This window comes from Sceloporus occidentalis, unplaced genomic scaffold (assembly GCF_023333645.1).
Source record: "Sceloporus occidentalis isolate IW3139 unplaced genomic scaffold, rSceOcc1.0.p SCAF_51, whole genome shotgun sequence".
NCBI lineage: Eukaryota > Metazoa > Chordata > Lepidosauria > Squamata > Phrynosomatidae > Sceloporus > Sceloporus occidentalis.
The window spans coordinates 4,472,382-4,491,172 of NW_028317031.1; the positions used below are offsets into that span (position 1 = coordinate 4,472,382).

General features: G+C 35.5%; 1 protein-coding gene across 5 annotated transcripts; it reads right to left on the reverse strand.

Annotated features, from left to right (window-relative positions):
- Positions 1-2,740: 2,740 nt before the first annotated feature.
- On the reverse strand, positions 2,741-18,175 carry LOC149288502 (ELAV-like protein 4). Of its 5 annotated transcripts, XM_089491590.1 has the most exons (7): positions 17,929-18,175; positions 9,733-9,836; positions 8,692-8,845; positions 8,026-8,251; positions 5,730-5,802; positions 4,084-4,091; positions 2,741-3,068 (listed from the first exon to the last, which is right to left on the reverse strand). In XM_089491590.1, exons 5-7 carry the CDS (start codon positions 5,742-5,744, stop codon positions 2,741-2,743), a joined length of 351 nt encoding a protein of 116 aa, XP_089347716.1. In that variant the 5' UTR covers positions 5,745-5,802; positions 8,026-8,251; positions 8,692-8,845; positions 9,733-9,836; positions 17,929-18,175. The 5 variants fall into 5 exon arrangements, with proteins under 5 accessions (XP_089347716.1, XP_089347718.1, XP_089347717.1 ...); XM_089491592.1 differs by lacking the exon at positions 4,084-4,091 and having other exon boundaries at positions 5,764-5,802; XM_089491591.1 differs by lacking the exon at positions 4,084-4,091 and having other exon boundaries at positions 5,743-5,802.
- Positions 18,176-18,791: the final 616 nt, after the last annotated feature.

Genomic DNA, 18,791 nt, shown 5'->3' on the forward strand with positions numbered 1-18,791 from the left:
ATCAGCACTGTGGCAGGGTTTGGCAGTTTGCAGGAATAGGACGCACATATATAATAAGACTGCCTATGGGGGCAGAGAAGTCCTGGCTATAACAGGTCATGATGAAAGATCAAAGATCTTATGAAAGAAACCCACTATACATAATGATGTGTCCACGCCTTCTATGCAACAGAATTATCTCACAGTTCACTCACGCTGCCATAGTGCAAGTGCTATGATGTCATATCTCTGAACTCTCAATTCCCCAATGTCATAGGGGGGGGCAGAGGTGCAGAATGAAAGGAACAACGACATTAGATCTGGGTATCTGTAACATCCGCTGTATCTATAAACGCAGAAAAAAGTTTGATTACCTTATTGTGTTAAGGAGGTATAGAGGGCTGCCTAGGTCTCTATAGAGCATCTTGGTTGTTCTAAATGCGACCGCATCTGAAAATAACACTCCATTTCCTTTTTATTTTCCTTTGTTTCCTTTTTTTTTGTGTTTATTACCAACCCTCCTGAAATTAAAATGATTACATTCATTCCATAGGTGCAATTGAGAAAAATAAAAACACAAAATAAGCACATTATATATATAACCATAACAACGTTTTATTACCATTAAGACTAAACTTGTATTGAAAAGATTTGATATAACAAGACAAGAAAAAGCAATAGCAAATTGTAACTATCAACTAGATTATGCATAGCGAGTAACTTTTTCTAGTACTCAGGGAAGAGCAGAACGTTTTTTATTTTGTTTTATTTTTTTAAAATATAGAACGGTACAGAGCACGAACATACTAAAATTATCAGTGCACTGGATGTGGGAGAGCTGCCCATTCCATCTTTATGTTCCCATAGCTCTGTTTTCGTATCCATCAGAACAACATTAACCCATTTTTGTTGGGTGTCGGAGGGTCGAAAAATGCGTTGTCAACATTAATCGTCCACTCTGGTACTCAAAGGATTTAAATAAAGACCCAGTATTATTATTATCAATTTTTGTTGTTGTTTCTACTGTGCATTAAGGAAAAAATATTCACGACAAACATGACAACATATCAAACAATATTTCTACACAAGTTACCTTGATACGCTTGTCAATCAAGTATAATAAGAAAACATTTTAAGACATATACAAACATAACTAGCAAAAGAGTACAACTTAATAATAAATTAACAGAAAGAAAAAAAATAACTTTATATATATATATATTTATATTATATATACACGTACACACACAAGAAATGACACAATAATATGCATCTTCCCATAGTTTAAGTAAACAAATAAATAGACTAGCCAAACCTGCTATATTTGATATTGGCTGAATGCATTACATTAGCAAGTAAATCAAATAAGGTGTTGCAAGCAACATAAAACAGTGTTTTAAAAATGTGCCAACGCAGCCCAGATATATTGGATTGGGCTTTAAAGTGAACTTGAAAACCCTTAACAAATTGAAAGGAAATTATTCTTGCTTCTAAACACATTACATTTAACTATGATACTAAGTTATGTAAATGATTTTGTAGCACCTACTGCTCAAACTAAGGAAGTTTTTTTTTTTGCCCCCTCCCGAGAAAGAAAAATTGAGTTTTCTTTTGTTCTGCTGATATCCCATACTGATGACTTAAAGAAAAGAAATTGTCTAGCAATGCACCTCTTGCTTTTTTGGGTTTTGACTGTGGTTTTTGGGGACTTGTGAAGAACACTTTCCCTTATTCAATAAGATTGTTTGCAACATGCTATGAAAAAGATACGAAGATCAACCGTTTTTAACCCATCTTTCAAAAAACATTCTACTAATCCAATTTAAAACATATCTTGTTCTCTAAAAAGATACCAGTGCAGTATGAATGACAAAGTTGTCAATTTCCCCTAAATTAGCCAGTCAAAATATTATTTTATTTTTTTTTCTCAAATCCAGATTCTCTTGTAAAAATTCTTTATATTTTTATAAAAATAGATTTTTTTTCTGGAAACCCATTTTCAGCAAAGAGACCAACTCTTTGGCAACAATTGTTCGTTTATTTAAATTGTTTTGCGTCATCAGGTTTTCTGACCCCCTGTGATCCCCTCTGATTTCTCCTTTCAGTAACAAACCCAAGAAACAATATAATTCATTGCAAAAGTAATTTGTTTCTGTTCCCTTTTTTTTTTTTTGCGAAAATATATTGTTTCTTTTTTCATGTAACCCTTTGAGTTATGGAACCTTTGCTACATTCCTGCACTTAAAGGGTTACTGGAAAGGAGTGGGGAAGTGAGTCACCAATCTGAAAGGATTCATTTTGTGAACAGAAAAGAAAGCTGAAAAAAGAAAAGAAAAAAAACATTTTTTTCTTTTCTTTATTGTGTTATATTTGTAAAAATTGTTTTTTTTTCAAGTTTTTTTTTTAAATCTTTTTTTTTTTAATTCTTCAAATGAACTCATGGTCATCTTAAAAACAGCCACCTTCAAGGAAGGCGTAAAACTAGCCGGCTGGGTTAAAAAAGCCCTGCTCATTGTAATCTATGTATATTATATTCAACAACGACAGCTATGAAAGAACATTCAATGCATCAAAGTTTTTTGTTATTTTTTTTTTCTAAGCATTATAAAATCCTTTCTGGTTTATCACAGGATATCCAATGGTAATACTTAGGCAACATCGGCTTATAAAGTCCATGGTTGGTTATAAGCCATTGAGAGTTTATTTTGTTCGTCTTCATTTTGTTCGTGAATAGATTGGTTGACGTGGATAGATTAGAAATTCAAGACTTGTGGGTTTTGTTGGTTTTAAAGGAAACTTGCAAAACTCTGTCTCCCAAGCGATATCCATTAAGGCTGGCGATAGCCATAGCTGCTTCGTCGTAATTGGTCATTGTGACAAAGCCAAATCCCTTGCATTTGTTGGTGTTGAAATCGCGGATAACCTTCACATTGTTGACTGCACCAAATGGGCCAAAAAGCTGCCACAGAACACTCTCGTCTGAGTCGGGAGAGAGGTTGTACACAAAGATGCACCATCCGGTACCCGTGTGCCCAGGAATGTTCATTCCCACCAGGCTTGTCATACCATCAATGGTGATTGGAGAAAACCTAGATTAAGAAAAAGAAAAAAAAAATGCAGTCAGCATTGTGAAACGTAAAATCTGCATAACAGGGTTAAGGATAAAGTGGCAAAAGGAAAAGAATCGATGTGTTAAACACTCATGACACAATTGTTATGATGAAAAAAACTTCAAAGTTCAAAGAATAAGAAGAACTAAAACAAAGAGAATTGGCATATTACACAGAATGTCTACAAGATGCCCATTGACCTTATGAACTACTTTTGTGTCCTATCATTACCAGCTGGGCGTCCAGCTATGTTTTAAGTAAAGTAAATCTGCCTCCCAGATTTTGTGGGCATGTTATCAGAACACAAAAGTCAACATAGTCTCAATAAACTTTAAAAGAAAACAAGTATAATTGGTGAGATAAAGAGATTTTTGTTTTACCTCTTGGCTTCCTTTGTGATGCTCTTGCTCCCAACGTCATATTTAAAGGAAGTGTTGTTGGAGAGGTGCTCAGCGTAACTAAAGCCACATGAGATTTGCGAGTTAGTAAATAGCGCATGCACACCTCTCTGACTACACTTCATCTGAGGTTGGGTGGAATAATTTCATGGAATGGGGCAGTAAGTTAAATGAAACTCTATGTGACAATCACAATGGGTAAATCAGAGGTAGCCAACAGGTGCGCAACCATATGTTGCCCAACTCTCATGATGCCCAACTAGCCTTGTAGATCATCCTAAGAGCATTGTGAGAGTTGTAGTTCCACAATATCTATGGAGCTATCTGCTGGCTACCCGTGGTAGATATAATTCTGTTTTCTATTCCAGAAGCCTGACACCAAACAGTTTTGGAGCTCTGGTTTAAACATACTCTTGGATTGACTTGTAGGTGCAGTAAGGCATGAAAATGGCAGTGGTTAGCGTTCCACTAGCTGTAAACAAAGTGTAGCATTATAAATTATGTTTATCAGAGCTCTTGAAAAAAATCTATTCCTCTCTGGTAATAACCCAGGGGATTAGGTATCTGTTTCTCTCTTGTTTAAATTTAGAAATGACTTGGGAGACTGATTAAATCATTTGCACCAGAAATGTAAGTAACTTCCATGTATTAAATTCACACTAAAAAAGTAAGGCAACCACTCCATAGGGTACTAAAGCTTAATTATATATGGAACCATGGAAGATTACTTGTCCTCTCTCCAAGGAGAACATTGTATTGCTATCTAGTGTTCTGGTGTACGAGTCATAGATCCTTAGAAGAACATCATATGCCCGTTCTTACTGGACTAGTAAGTTTCCCAACCATGCTAACCAGTATGATTGTGAAAGCAACGGATGGAGATTGATTCAGAAAGATTAATTTGCCTCCTTGTCAAAACAGCTATTCTGCAACTGTTTTTATCCAGGTAATAATTAGAACAGATGGCTGATTAGGTGATGAAGCCAAATTTAATGGGTCTGTTTTGCTGTCAGCTTCCAGAAAAAAGAATACTTATTTGGTTAAATTCACTAACTCGATAGGAAATCAATGACTCATTAAGAAATAAACTTACATTTTGATGGTAAGAAAAAACAATTGAGCAATTTCCTACCAGCTCAATCTGCTTCTATATCATCTAACCTATTTTTAAACTTTAAAGGGACACATTTCTAATACACACATGTTAATACGATTTACTGGATACAATAGCAAACAACTATATAAAACATTTATAGTCATTAAACCTGCAAATATAAGAAAGCTCGTGGCCAATTAAGGTGCATGAAGCCATGATGATTATTCCATATTACTTGCAACCAAAAACGTAGAACTCCGGTGAATTAAAGCAGATATAATTTTGCTGGGAGGCTTTTTATTAAAAAATTATACTGTGCAATGGAATATTATGGCGCTATATAAATCAATAAATGATTATATGACTGCAATGCTCACAATAAATTAAAGCAAGCAGGTTAATTTATGCATCATTTACATTTTCTCCCCAATGCGTATAAGGAATTCAGTATAAAATTTCCATCTGGTAATTATTCTACCTTTCTGACTCTACAGATGTTTTTGCATGAATTCCATGGTATCTGCTAATCTGATTTCCATGGCTTTCAACAGAATCTGTCTTGCATCGGTGGTGCCCTTGTCTATGTAGTAATGAAATAGAATTATGATAGTAGCCAGGCATCACCTTGCTTTTGAGCAAAGTGTTCTGCTTTGGGATAATGTTGTTGTTTCAATATGTATTAATACAATTATTTCATCAATGTATTATCATCAATTTTTTTCTATGTTCTTTTTGACAATTACAATTTGCAAATCCTTACAATCATTGGTATGTGCCATTGCTTCACAGATTAAAAGAAATATTTTATGAATTCGGTAGTTTTTAGATTCAATATACCCAGACTGTGTTACTATGACTTGTGAAATCCCCTACACTAATAAAGTATAAATGAAACCCAATCAGTATAACTGTTGCACCTTAATTGGCTGGAGCCCACCTGTAAATAAAAGAAAATGGTGAAAAAAATGCACAATGTATTTGCGTCCTCAAAGAAACAAAAGTCCCAACTAAAAAGAACAGAATCTTGCATGCTGGTGGGAAAAAAAGAGTAATTAAATAAAAAAATAACAAATAAAGTTAGTGAATTGAAAATAAATAACAAAACACACAAAAAGAAATAAATTGTAGCAGCACATCTGTGCCAACATGGACATCTGGCATTCTGTGAAATTCTAATTACCTCTTAACGCCATAGGCCATATTAAGCAAATTGTCCAGCCTGAAAGAGAAGGAGTGTCTTTGGGTTAATGTCTTACAGATGGTAAGAGAGCTCAATGGAGCTGTTATTAATGATGTCCCTCTTCAACAGAAAGACAAATCTTCTACCACTTAAATAAGGTCCTAGCGCTCTAGCGTGTAGGAGTCAGTCAAGCAGCATAAGATGTTCTGAAAACCCTCCCAGCTGAGATGGTGTATAAAATGAATACTTTCTGTTTGTTAATCTCATGAAAAAGGAGGTTTTTTTTGTTATTAAAAATTCCACCCTAGAAGTACAGGAAATCAATGACCAGGCAAGGTCACTGACACATAGTTCAGTCCTACTAGTGTGTCCTACCGGTGGACACCCACTTGATGCCATTGTCATGTGAAATATTCTTTTAATAGCCTTTTTTTATCCCAAATTGCCAAGGTGTTGCTCCACAACAAAAGCTTAATAGATGTCTACAATGAATTCACTCCACTACCGCAGGCAATGGGGGCAATGGGCAACTCAACGCAACTCTTAGTTGTCACTGCAAGTTGTTAAATCTGGGGTGCTTTTACCAAAGACTCTGGCTTATCAAAGACAAGGATGGCTGCTACTCTCCATAAGTACAGTTTATGTCTAAAATAAGAACAAACATTTTATATATTTTCATATGAATTTTCTAGATTAAGGGAATGACCTTAAGAAATAGAGTGGAATGCGATTTTGTGTAATGTTTATTGTAGTCGATTAGTAGGAGAAATGTAATTTTAATTGAAATTATTTTAGTCTGTTATTTACAATAAAACATTTTTTAGCTGTAGGCCATTCAAAACTGCTGCTTCAGAGAGGAATGTTCCTATAATTCAATAGAAACAATAATTTTACATTTAACTAGTGAGATTCCCTCAATATTATTGTCTGAAAATACTTTGAATTCTAGCTCCAAAAAGTAGGCATTTTTTGGAAGCTCAATCATAAAAGATCATTTAGGAGCTTGCAACAAACATGGCGGTATTCTTGCTTTAGTTCTCATTTTAAGATTTTCTAAGGATCACTAAAAATAGTTATGCATTTAGAGAAAAGCAAGCAATAATTAATCTTTTTTTTTTTTTCTTTCTAACGGTCTCTGCAATCACAGACATTAAAAATGATTGCAAGTAACAGATTTCACCCTCCCAGCTCTGCCCATCAGCTCTCAGATCCACCGCAAGAGAATATCGGACGAGAACTAATCAATACCCCCTGAAACTTGGCAAGAAGATTAGTTCTCAGCCTTGAATAAAATGGGCCTTTGAGCAGTTTTCAGTGAATAATCGATTTACCTTATACAGAGATAAGGAGCTACCCTTGAGTATACCATTTTACTCTTCTCTTTCACCGATAGAATAAAATAGTGATCATTCTTGCATCAGCAAAATTAACTTTTTCCATGCTGCAAAAATGATCCGTTGATGCTGTTGCAAACAATATTTTGGGGGAAATGTGTTTCTCAAATTAAATATTTAATATTGTCTTATTTATATGTTTATACTCTCCGCAGAAATATTTTCACAAATTAACCCACTGTAGATAAAGACGTTGGTATAAGCATCTCAGCTAACAAGATTCTCCTGCCTAAAGCTTAAAATCATTATTACATTTATTCCAAAAAAAACCTATATGTATAGTATTGAGCTTCCAAAATTGTTATTATCATCCTTGGGCATTCAACAAGGCTCTAACCAAATTTGTATTAAATGACTTTTGCAAGTTGGCAAGTAGAAACATATTTAAATGAAAAAGTACTATAGCGGCCTATGTCATGTGGTTAGATATGGCTGGTAGAAGGCATGACATGTTTTGAGATATATTTGATATATAAGAGAATCAGGTATCGAATTAAAGTACCCATATACACTCAATTCCCGTTTGCCCCGTGGATCGTAGGTAGCCTCTGCTCCCATGCCCTAGGGTAGCCTAGTGATTCTATCTCTATGTAATTGAAACTCAAATTAAAGTAATATCAGGATGTTTTTTTGACAAAGCATTTATAGCTTATCTCAGTATGTATGATATAAATGCATCATCTATCCACGTTTTTTATTCTTGAAGGGAGACAAATATATTGTATCAATTTAAATGAATGTCTACTCTCAAACCATTATATCGATGTACTGCAAAATTAGGTACATGTACAATGCCGTAACAAGAATTTAGGAGTTTCTTAATCACGTGTTCTTGTTTTTGCCAATAGGACCACGTGCTAATATTTACCTGAACCTCTGTGCCTGATGGTGTAGAGGCCCTGGGTAACGCCGGTTGGGAGACTGGTATAGTTGAGAGAGTAGGGCTTGGCTTGTTTTTTGACTTGGGTTATTGGCGAATTTCACAGTAATTGGTTCAGTGGCTCCACTCGGTTTCTGTCCGTTTAGGCCTTTTATGGCTTCCTCGGCCTCTATTCTTTTGTCAAAACGGATAAACCCAACTCCCCGGGACACACCTACAAAGAAAAAGATTCCTTATTTATAAACCCCCTTCCTCATGATGGTTTTTAAGGTCTTTAACACTCACTTGTAGGTGTACACCTTTTAAACTTATATTTATATAATCATTACATCACAGGAAATGGTATATTTCCCATGTTAATTTTTTTAAATGGTTCAATGTTTTTTCTGTATAATTTAAAAAGAAATATTTACCCTCTCTTACGGAGTAATAACTATTCACCAGCATGCATCAGACCTCTTTTTTTAAGGGTCTGTATAGTTTTAAAAACGTGTTTTAAGTCTCACAACAAAGTATTAATAACAAGTAGTAATAACAAGTATTTTTCAGCAGAGTCCGTGGCATGGCAACCAACATAAAAAGTAATTCCCATGATGAAACTTCATTAGACACTAATGATCTAATTTTCTGCTTTCCTTGAGAAACAAGCGATACCTGTGACTTGATCCACTAAAATTCTTGAGGTGATGATACGTCCATACTGTGAAAATAATTGTTCCAGCTCTTTTTGTGTCATGGTTTTTGGAAGGCCGCTCACATACAAGTTAGCATCACGTATTGATGCAGAGCTGGGGCGAGCATAGGAAACCTAAAAATATAAGAGGAAGAATTGGTTAGCGTTGATTCAATAAAAAAAAAATAGAGAAAGGTGTATGGGTTGCAAGCTCTACATGTCAGTCTACATGAGCTTGAGCAGTTCTTGAGCCTAAACCCTGCTTCAGGCTGGCTTTTCAGAAGCAGCTAAAATGCTACCTCCACCTCTGTGTTATAAGATCTTCATTGTCCTTATTATTGTGCTGTGTATTTGTCCCCAATTGATCTGTAGGCGCCTGACCATCACACCTATATGAGCTTGTCGGTCATCCCAAGGCAGTTTGGAATTCTGTAGTGATTGATGATACACAAGACAGGCCATTTTTGATGCGATACACACTTCAGTACTCAAAGGCTCCGCTCTGTGAGTGTGCATGGTCTACCACTTGATGGCTGAGCTGTTGTTACTTTTAGATGCTTCTAATTTCACCGAGATCTTTGGTACGACCCATTCTACTGCCAGCTTATGTGATTTTTATATACCTGCTTTCAATGGTTGTGGCTTAAACACCTAAACTCAATAATTAAGAGGGGTGTCCACATACTTATTCTGTATATTGCTGGGTTTGGGATATACAGATCTCTTGAAAATAGTGTGGTCAGGCCACTGATAAACCACATTCAACTAATCATATATATATATATATATATTAATATTGTTATTAAATTTTTTGTACAATTTTGGTGTGTTATTTACTATTAATAAAAGCGTGGTTATTTATTTATTTAAAGGGGGGCTCATTTTTGGTTTTGGCCAAGTGAATCCTGAATTTTTGCTTTCGATCCAGAATTTTCATTTCGGTGATGAGATGTTTTCTGAGAAGCAATAATATTCCCATCAAATGCAATCTCCACGGAGTTAAACCTCAAGCGCCTTCTTACCTTAATGGTTTTCGTTTGTAGTCTAAGTCCATTTAAAGTGTTAATGGCTTTTTCTGCATCCTTTGGATCAATGTAGTTAACAAATCCATACCCGAGACTCTGTCCTAGATGGGAATAAAAACAGGAAGAATTAAGGACCGATCATTTCACAGGGCAGTGTGTGATTTTCATTAACATATGTTCATCAAGGAGAAAAGGAATCTTAAACCCCCTGCATTCTTCATATCATAGCAAGGACACAAGACACTAACTCTACTGAGAAAATCTCAATATGGAACATTCTTTAAAAATGCCTTTGCAAGAAAACTGCCTTCAATATTACATAATATTTCCATGAAATATTGTTACCAGCTTTTCTCTGTGTCCCTGATAAATATGCATATATCAGCAAACTAAGGTTACACATTTTTACTACTAGAGCGCTGCTGCTGCCATCCATCAATCAAGGGTCCTTAAAAGTAGCAATTCAGCAAATTTTAACTATTTCACACGGAACATTATATGTCTTAAACGTTTATATGCAAACCAGATCATCTGGCATTTTCAAATGCAGTAGTTTTGCTCATGAATAAAAAAAAATCACAGTTTATAATAAATTGGTTTTTTTTAAACAAACAATATTTACCAACTGTGTGACCTTGCTTTTCTTAAAGTGCTCCTAAACTCCATATTAACTTGTTAGGCAGAGAATTCTCTGTGATTGTTGTCCTAATTTTTAATTTTCAAATAATATATTCTATGCTAATGGCCAGTGAATCTATTACATGTATATAACCCAAACATGGGTACAACATGTTAAGTTTATATAATATAGAAGCATGACACACAGAGATAAAACTAACCAAATAGTACTTTTTCTCAAATAAAAGTAATATTCCCATTGCTTTGAACTACATACATTATTACTTTTTTTTAGCAAACAGCCATTCTTGTTGAATTTAACATAAATTGTAGAATAACTGGATTTGTGAATGTGCTTGACCCTATTAAAATAAAGACAATAAGTGAGGAACATAAGGGGTTGTATAAAGAAATATTCTAGGAAAAGATTCTACATATAGAGCAATCGCCATGGAAACCATTGGGACGTATACTAGAACTTCTCGATACATAAGCCTTATTGAATCGGTTTACTTAGCCTTGAATTTGTGAGTTAAATTATCAGCAATGAACTTTTTTGATAAAGGTTACAGAGACGTCAAAGAACTGTGATACAGGGTACCTTGTCCCTAAAATGTTTTTATTTACATGCTGTATATAATCAATGTATAGGTTCTATAAAGTGTGCATATCAATGAGCTTTGTCTCGGCACTATATGGGATTTCCAGCCGTATAGGAAGCCTGCGCAGTAGCCATTACAGAAAGCCTGCCTCACAAATGGTAGCTATTCTCATGAATAATGCAGGTAAGTACGTCACGCCGGAGGAAGCAGCGGCAGATGTGCATACAGAAGAGTCAGCAGAGTAATTCTAAGGTTAAGATAATACAATCCACAGGGATGAAAAGGTAAAAATAACCCGTCTCACGCGCACAGGCAGCAGAATCAAAATAATTCTGCTGGTTACGTGTATTTCGCTGATAACACACAGTCCTTGTTCAATGTCACCACCAGACTGGCAGCTTTTCAAGGCGAACTTGTAAAGCTCATAAAAACCAGATATAAGGAAAACGCTATTTATCTGCAGAGTCCAATTATGATCATAATGTATCTTTGATAATGACAGACTTTTTTTTCGTGCATGCTGGCCGCAGGACAAACAAAGGGAATGTCTTAGACAAAGGCACGGGGGGCCAGCACAATGCCTTAACCGTGGTGGTCTCGACTAACCCCTTCTGTGCCAGAAAATGTCAAGGAACACATCTTTATCACGCAAACTGGAGCAATTCAGTGATGAAGGGCTAAATCGGAGTCAGTTACCATAGAAACTAATGGAATGTTCCAGAAGATTGCTCAAGAATTAGCATTCGGCCCAGAATTTTTCCCGTTCTGTCTTGATACAAATGCCCATCGGTGTAATCCCTACATGTACCGAAATAGTTAATACAGGATTCTTTGCAGATAATTGCTATATGAGTACTATATGAGTACAATATGAGGCAATCATGTAACGCAGGGCTGTTCACCATAGAGGGAACACTGGATAGAAGATTCTTTGAGCTAAGCAGTCAAAGTGTTAACGAAACGGATTGCCGTTAATTACAGGGGATCTGTACACATCCTTTCACCGGATGCAGTAAGCAATTTACGCCACATAAATTGAGGCTACTGATTGGATTATTTTCTGTCAGATGGAAGATACAGTTTAGCAAATTAGCTATTTTTAAAAAAAACATACTTAAAACACTTTTGCTTTTTTTTTTTACATTTTTTTTAAGCAAAATTGTAATTTAGAAATTATTTATTTATTTAAACTACAGACCTCGAAACACAGATCAGTCCGCCATAAATATCTAGTGTTTGCCAGTGTGATAATAGGATAGATTATTTTTGTGACTATTAGGGTTCTTCTCAGTTTACCAAAAAGTGCATTTTCTAGCAGTGGTATATAAACCCCTTATTGTGTGCATGTACTTTGTTTTTGTTATAAACATATTATATATATTTGAAACCTTGATATGTTTGGGTTTTATTAGGGAGAATAAATAAAAAGTGTCAGTTCTGCACAAAAATTATTTATATTATATATTTCTCTATCTATCTATCTATCTATCTATCTATCTATCTATCTATCTATCTATCTATCTATAGATCTATCCATCTATAGATATATATATATATAGATAGATAGATAGATAGATAGATAGATAGATAGATAGATAGCTAGATAGATAGATAGATAGATAGATATAGATATCTATCTATCAATCTATCTATCTATCTATCTATCTATCTATCTATCTATCTATCTATCTATATAAATATATATATATATATATACAATTATTACAGAACATATTAGCAACTCATTAATACCAGCATCAAAAGTGTCCTTAAAACTGAAATGTATATAAAATGATAAACAAGACTATTTTTAAATGACATAATTCCTGATAATCTGAGCTATGCTTCTGTGGAATAATTTTGGTTTTTTTTTCTTGGTATCCACATATCGCAGTGTGGTAAAAATATGTTCTGTGTGCTATCTCTATTCTACCCTAAAAATGCATCATGCTTTCAGTGCGTAACATCTTCCTCTCCCACCACCACGCTCTCACATAAACAAATTAGCTTTTTTTAACTACTAGAGTGCCAAGGGACCTACAACACACATCTAAAACACTGGTACGGGGCTATATTATACTAAAAAGCAGTAACAAACACTACTGACCTTTCCCAAAGATAGAGCCCTCTTCAGTAAGGGGTTTCCATTTTGTGCCAGTGGCTAAATCCTTGAAGTGTTCCTCGAATTGTGTGCCTATGGCAAAAATCCTTAATGAATAGGGCCCAATAATAGTATTGTTCTGTATATAATATATATATCACACACGTACAATATGAAATTAAACCAGTGCATCCTCTCCTAGCAAGACATAAGACAGGGGCAACAACATGGGGTCCTTAAAAGTAAGCAGGAAAAAATAATCTATGTACCATGTTTATCATGTATTAAACTTAACATCATATTTCAGGCTTCTTACCGCTACCTGCAAGCACTTTCAAATAAGACAGAGGCATTCTAAGTGACTATGCTCCATACATCTACCAGCTATTCTGCCAGTCCCCTATACAGACCCTACAAGTGAATGTGGTTTTTTAATCACAGGCTATTGACTAAAACTCCTAAAACACCCAAACTGCCATTAAAAGGCTAAAATTTTGGGGATGATATTTTTCTTTTTTTTATATATATAAAACATTTTGCTTGTACAAGGAGAAGGATTTCAAATATTATGTATTTTCTTTATCTACAGTTGGTATATATGTATAAAAATGCGTACAAATAAAATTATACAAGAGCATTAAGTTATGTACATCTTACAGACGCTTTGGTACTCAAAGTGTTAATGCCGAATGTGCCTTAAATATACTGTGAATTCTTCAAGGATTCTGCATTTCAAACCTTTGCGGCAGGTCAGCTACTAGTCTAGTTATTTATTGTGCTTGATACCTTTTATTCCCGTTATTATTAATATTCGGTAATTGATATTAGGGTATGTTTCAAGGAATTCATTCAAAATATTTGGGGCACTATGTTCCCTCAGACCAAACATGGTACATAATTAAAGAAAGAATACAAAGTTCCATTTTTCTTTTACATAAATGAAAATCAGCCAGCCTCCTGGAGGTAAAATAACTAATTATTCTCCAGGGACCTTTTTGTTAGTGAAATATTTACATTTTCTGTCTTTGTTGTCAGTGATATAATGGCTCATATCAACATACTACAGATCAAGCCACTTTATCTAATAGATATAATTGGCATGTGGCCAAAGGCCACTACACAAGAACCAAGCCACCAGCCGGATATGGCACGTATACTGTGCTGTTATATTGTATTTTATTTAAATATTTAATAGCTTATGTGTCTTCAGTAACCGCATGAATCTTGCCATTGGGATAAGTTGATGGGGTACCAATTAACATGGTGTTTTTTGACATCGGGTCATGCTGTTATTCCATATCTACCCCAAAACAGTTATCGGCAACACAGAAGTAGCAGCTGTATACATTGATTAGGACTCATGACCAGCATATATAAAGCTCCGCTGTAGGTACTGTCTTGACCCAACAGAGGCTATTGGTAACTATGCATGCTAAGCTGCTTCAAAATATCCAAAATCTGGCATTTAAAAAAAAAAATCTGAATATTAACAAAACAAAAAGGAAGGAGAATCCTGTGATTGTTCTTAAACAAAAAGTGGTAACTTTGTACTAAGCAGCAGACAGGTGCATACGATGAAGAACAGAATAAAATGAGATGATTTTATGATCTGGGAAATACCAATGTCTATGTCACCCCCCCCCCAACAAAAATGTTTCCATCACATACATATCTCCCAGGGATTGTGAGAAAATCTAATGGGAAACCCCATATGGAGACTACAGAATAAATTGAAGATTATACCAGGCACAGGATGAAGCTCTGCAGCTGCGCCCAATTAACAATCCCCTTTTTTAACCCATTAAGGGAGAAGGAAATGAAGTAAGCAGCTCTTAAATACTGTCCAGCCATTATCAAGGCGTAGAAGAGAGCGTCTTTAATAATACTGCCTGTGTGATATTGGCATAGCAAGAAACTGTAGATTAAAAGGCACTGGGGTTTGTTCACTTATTTTTTTCTCTATTTTTGACACTGGGGTGGACTTACAAATACCTTAAATATAATATATTAATCGTATATATAAACAATTAATGTAAGGGGTCTGCATGTAAAATGCATTGTACAAGAATAAATGTTCTCGGACAGCGGCTGGTTTATACAGTACTATTAATTTATTTTTTTAATTAAGTAGATTTCAGCTGAACTCAATAAGCATCTAGCATGGTAGCTTTAAGTTCAGATGATTTCGATATCTTTACATATATCCTCAGGAGGATACTGATAAAGACCCTGGAAATAGCCTCCAAGTTCCATTTAGCATGATCGCTAAGATGACAACTCAAAAAGACTCCTAATGATCTCTTACAAGATCATCTTGAAGCCATGGCTCCCTGCTACGTGTTGAGTATTGCGTAGCACAATACTTATTACTACTCCGTACACACGGATTTTAGCGCGTCTACTTGGCAGGCATGTACACACACTCCAGCTAGCTGGCTTGCTGAGATGGAGAATAGAGGAAAGAAAGAAAAACTAGGGTTTGTTGCATGCACATGCATTACGCAAAGCCTATAAACTGCAATGTAATTTCTCATCATTCCGGTAAAATAATGAGAATTTGAGTTTATTGTCATTTTCTGGAGCTCATAAAGTGGATCCGGATTTTCTACAATACCATTCTTCAGCATGTCTTTAGCATGAACCACGTGGTTAGGGTAGGCATACATGTTTGATTAGTTTATAAAATGTAGATTATGGCTTTCATATTCTAGATTATCCAAATCCCAATTATTACACCCCTATAAAGCATATCCACTGTTCCCCTTTTCAGTAAACCAAAGAAGAAACTAAAGTAACAAAACATCTGAGCTATTGCCATGTAGGTAACTAAATGTTTAACAACATTAAAATTGGCTGCATGGTTTATAATACCTACAGCCGCAATCATACAACTTCAGATATAAAATAAAGGTTCCGTTCCTGTATTTTTTGTGTGTATTTTAAAATACTATACTATATACTATATGTAAGGCATATAGGGGTCATCATTTTCTTTTTCCTCTTTTTTTTTACTAGAAAAAAGGACAGATACAGCAATGGAAGATGAATGGGTAAAACATGGTCATATAATTATGTTTCTGCTGAACAGGTAAGAAACTTCATCATTCTCCCTTCTGGCTGCTGCATGGCTGCAATGGTTCAGAAGAGACCAGTTTTACTGCTAATTTAAAAAGCCAAAATTAATTACATTGTGAACGAGAAGGTATAATAAGCTTGCTCTTTGACTAAATTGTTTTTTTTCCCCCTAATTCCAACTCAGCATCTTTTCAAAGACAACAATAGAGATTATTTTATGTTACTTCTTTTCCTAAAGGAGAGTATTTGTCTCCTGTGTAGAGGGAACATAATCTGTAATAACCCATTTTATTCACAAAACCGACACCGAGCCAAATTTGTTCACAAAGCAAATCTGGCAAAATATATTTATCTATTCAATGCGGGGAACTCATCAGAAACTCATCGGGACTCATCAGCATGCATTTTAAGTCTTCCTAGAGATACAGGGTTCAGTTGTGCTTGGTAGGATCTTGCAAGGGTTTCCTCAGAGCCTTGACCAACTAGACTAACAATGAATGGATTGCAATATAGCTACAACTCTTTAGTTAGGGAATGATTAGTTGTAGTGTGCACTTGCTGTGCTTGAGTGTTAACTGTTTGTTATATTGTTAATGTGGCAAAAAGTAGGCTTTCAACCACAACAACCACAAAAAAGACATGTTTGGAACACATGCCATTTTACGTATAGCTACTGTATATGCTGGGGTGCCCCTGCCTCACCCTCCCTACTTACCTCTATGGCTGTTGTCCTCCCTGCTAAGTGCCAGGATATGACAGAGGGACACGTAGTACTGAGTATTGATACTCTGGTGGCTATGCTACGCTAGGCGCATGTCTCCATAATATAACAGGCCCATTGAGCAGCAGCACATGGTGGAGTGTTATCTCCCAATATGACCCCTTTCTTTTTTTTGGCAGTAAAAAGGCCTATGAAATCTGGGAAATGCATAGGGCAGTTAGCTTTACCAGTTTTTGTTTTATTGAAGCCAAAGGGCTCCTTGCTTCACTGTCAGTGGAAATGCAGGGTGACCAAGTGCCTTTGCACTTCTATGGTGGACCGAAAAAAAAATGCAAAAGCTTAAACCCCAGCAGAGGGGCCATATTTTCTTGGTCCTGCTCCAAAAAATGGAGAACTACTGAAGACTTCAAGAGAGATGATGATCAAAGTCAAACTTCTAGTCAAACATCTAATCAAACCTCATCAGATATATAAATACCCTAGGTGCTATGGATGCAGTTTAACAACATGGGCTACATGCCGATCACTCCAGTGCCAACCCGTTGCACTATTGTTATTTTATACACAATACAAAAACCATCTTCTGAGTACTAACATAATCAATCTCAGGCTAGTTGCTGGCAGCATTCAGCGGGGAATATCGCATTCTATGGGGATCAATACACCCGTACTGTATAGTATACCACACATAACACTGCTCTCCAGCGGACAAGTGATATCAGGAGTATCTAAAATTCCTTGACCTTTCATATTGTTATTAGCTGCCATCAGATATAGGAAAAGGATGAGGATCATTAAGATGGTGTACCTTCTTATTTAAACTCTCTTTTTAAAACCAAAGTTAAATAAGTAAATTAAGTTATTTTCCATGATTAAGGAAAAAAAATATTTATAAATAATCCCTAAAAATTATAATGAAAGCCAAAAAAAGGGTTAGTGGAGACTTTTCATAAAACAAGGTCTGTCTATTTCACCTTAAATGTAATCTTAGTATTTCCTCCGTTGTTATATTTCAGAAATATTAAAAATGTATACTTATATATTTTTTAAAAAAACGAAAGGGATGATGCATGTACCTGTGATTTTGTCTCGCACCAATTTGCAGGATTCTATCTCTCCAATGCTTCCAAACAGACTCCTGAACTCTTCCTGTGTCATGTTCTGTGGCAAGTAGTTGACTATGAGGTTAGTTTTGCTGTCGTCTGTGGCTGCCCCCGTCTGCATGGGGGAAGGACAATTCCTACTGTTGCTGGATGGTCCATTGCTTGTATTGGAAGTTGGGCCATTCGACACCTGAGGTTCCATGGTGCTAATTATCTGGAAGGTACAAAAAACACGAACAAGGGTTATTTGTCATGTGAGTATGCAAGACAATATCATTTTTGCAGTTAGCGTATTTCCATTATGCCTTATTTTTCACTAACTATTTTATAAACCATGTACAAAATAGATTTCAAAAACAGCACGTACCCTACAGTGAGTTCCAGTTACACTTAACTGAACTGTTACAAAGATAAAGTATCTACCAATAAATCACTCTAATTCTGAAACTCTATGTAAAGATCACTACAAGAGGATCTCCCCCCCCGCTCCCTCTCCCTCTCTCTCTCTCTCCCCACTCTTTCTCCCTCTCCCCCATGAACACAGTAACTTGTTCTCTGCATGGCTAAGAATATTTAGTCAGCTTTTCAAGTCTTTAAAATTCAGTGCTCAGGTCTGTATTCAGCTGAATCTTATTATGAGGATTAGCTATTCTGCAGAGCCAGGAAACATAGCTTTACATCAACCCTAAAATAACTCCTTACACACAATGTATCACCATAATAGCACGACTCCACATTTGATTTTCCAAACAAAATCTGTAAATGTTTTATACTAATTATATATATATATATGACAACAGCATGATGGTAATTTTCTTGTTAAATATTTTATTCTG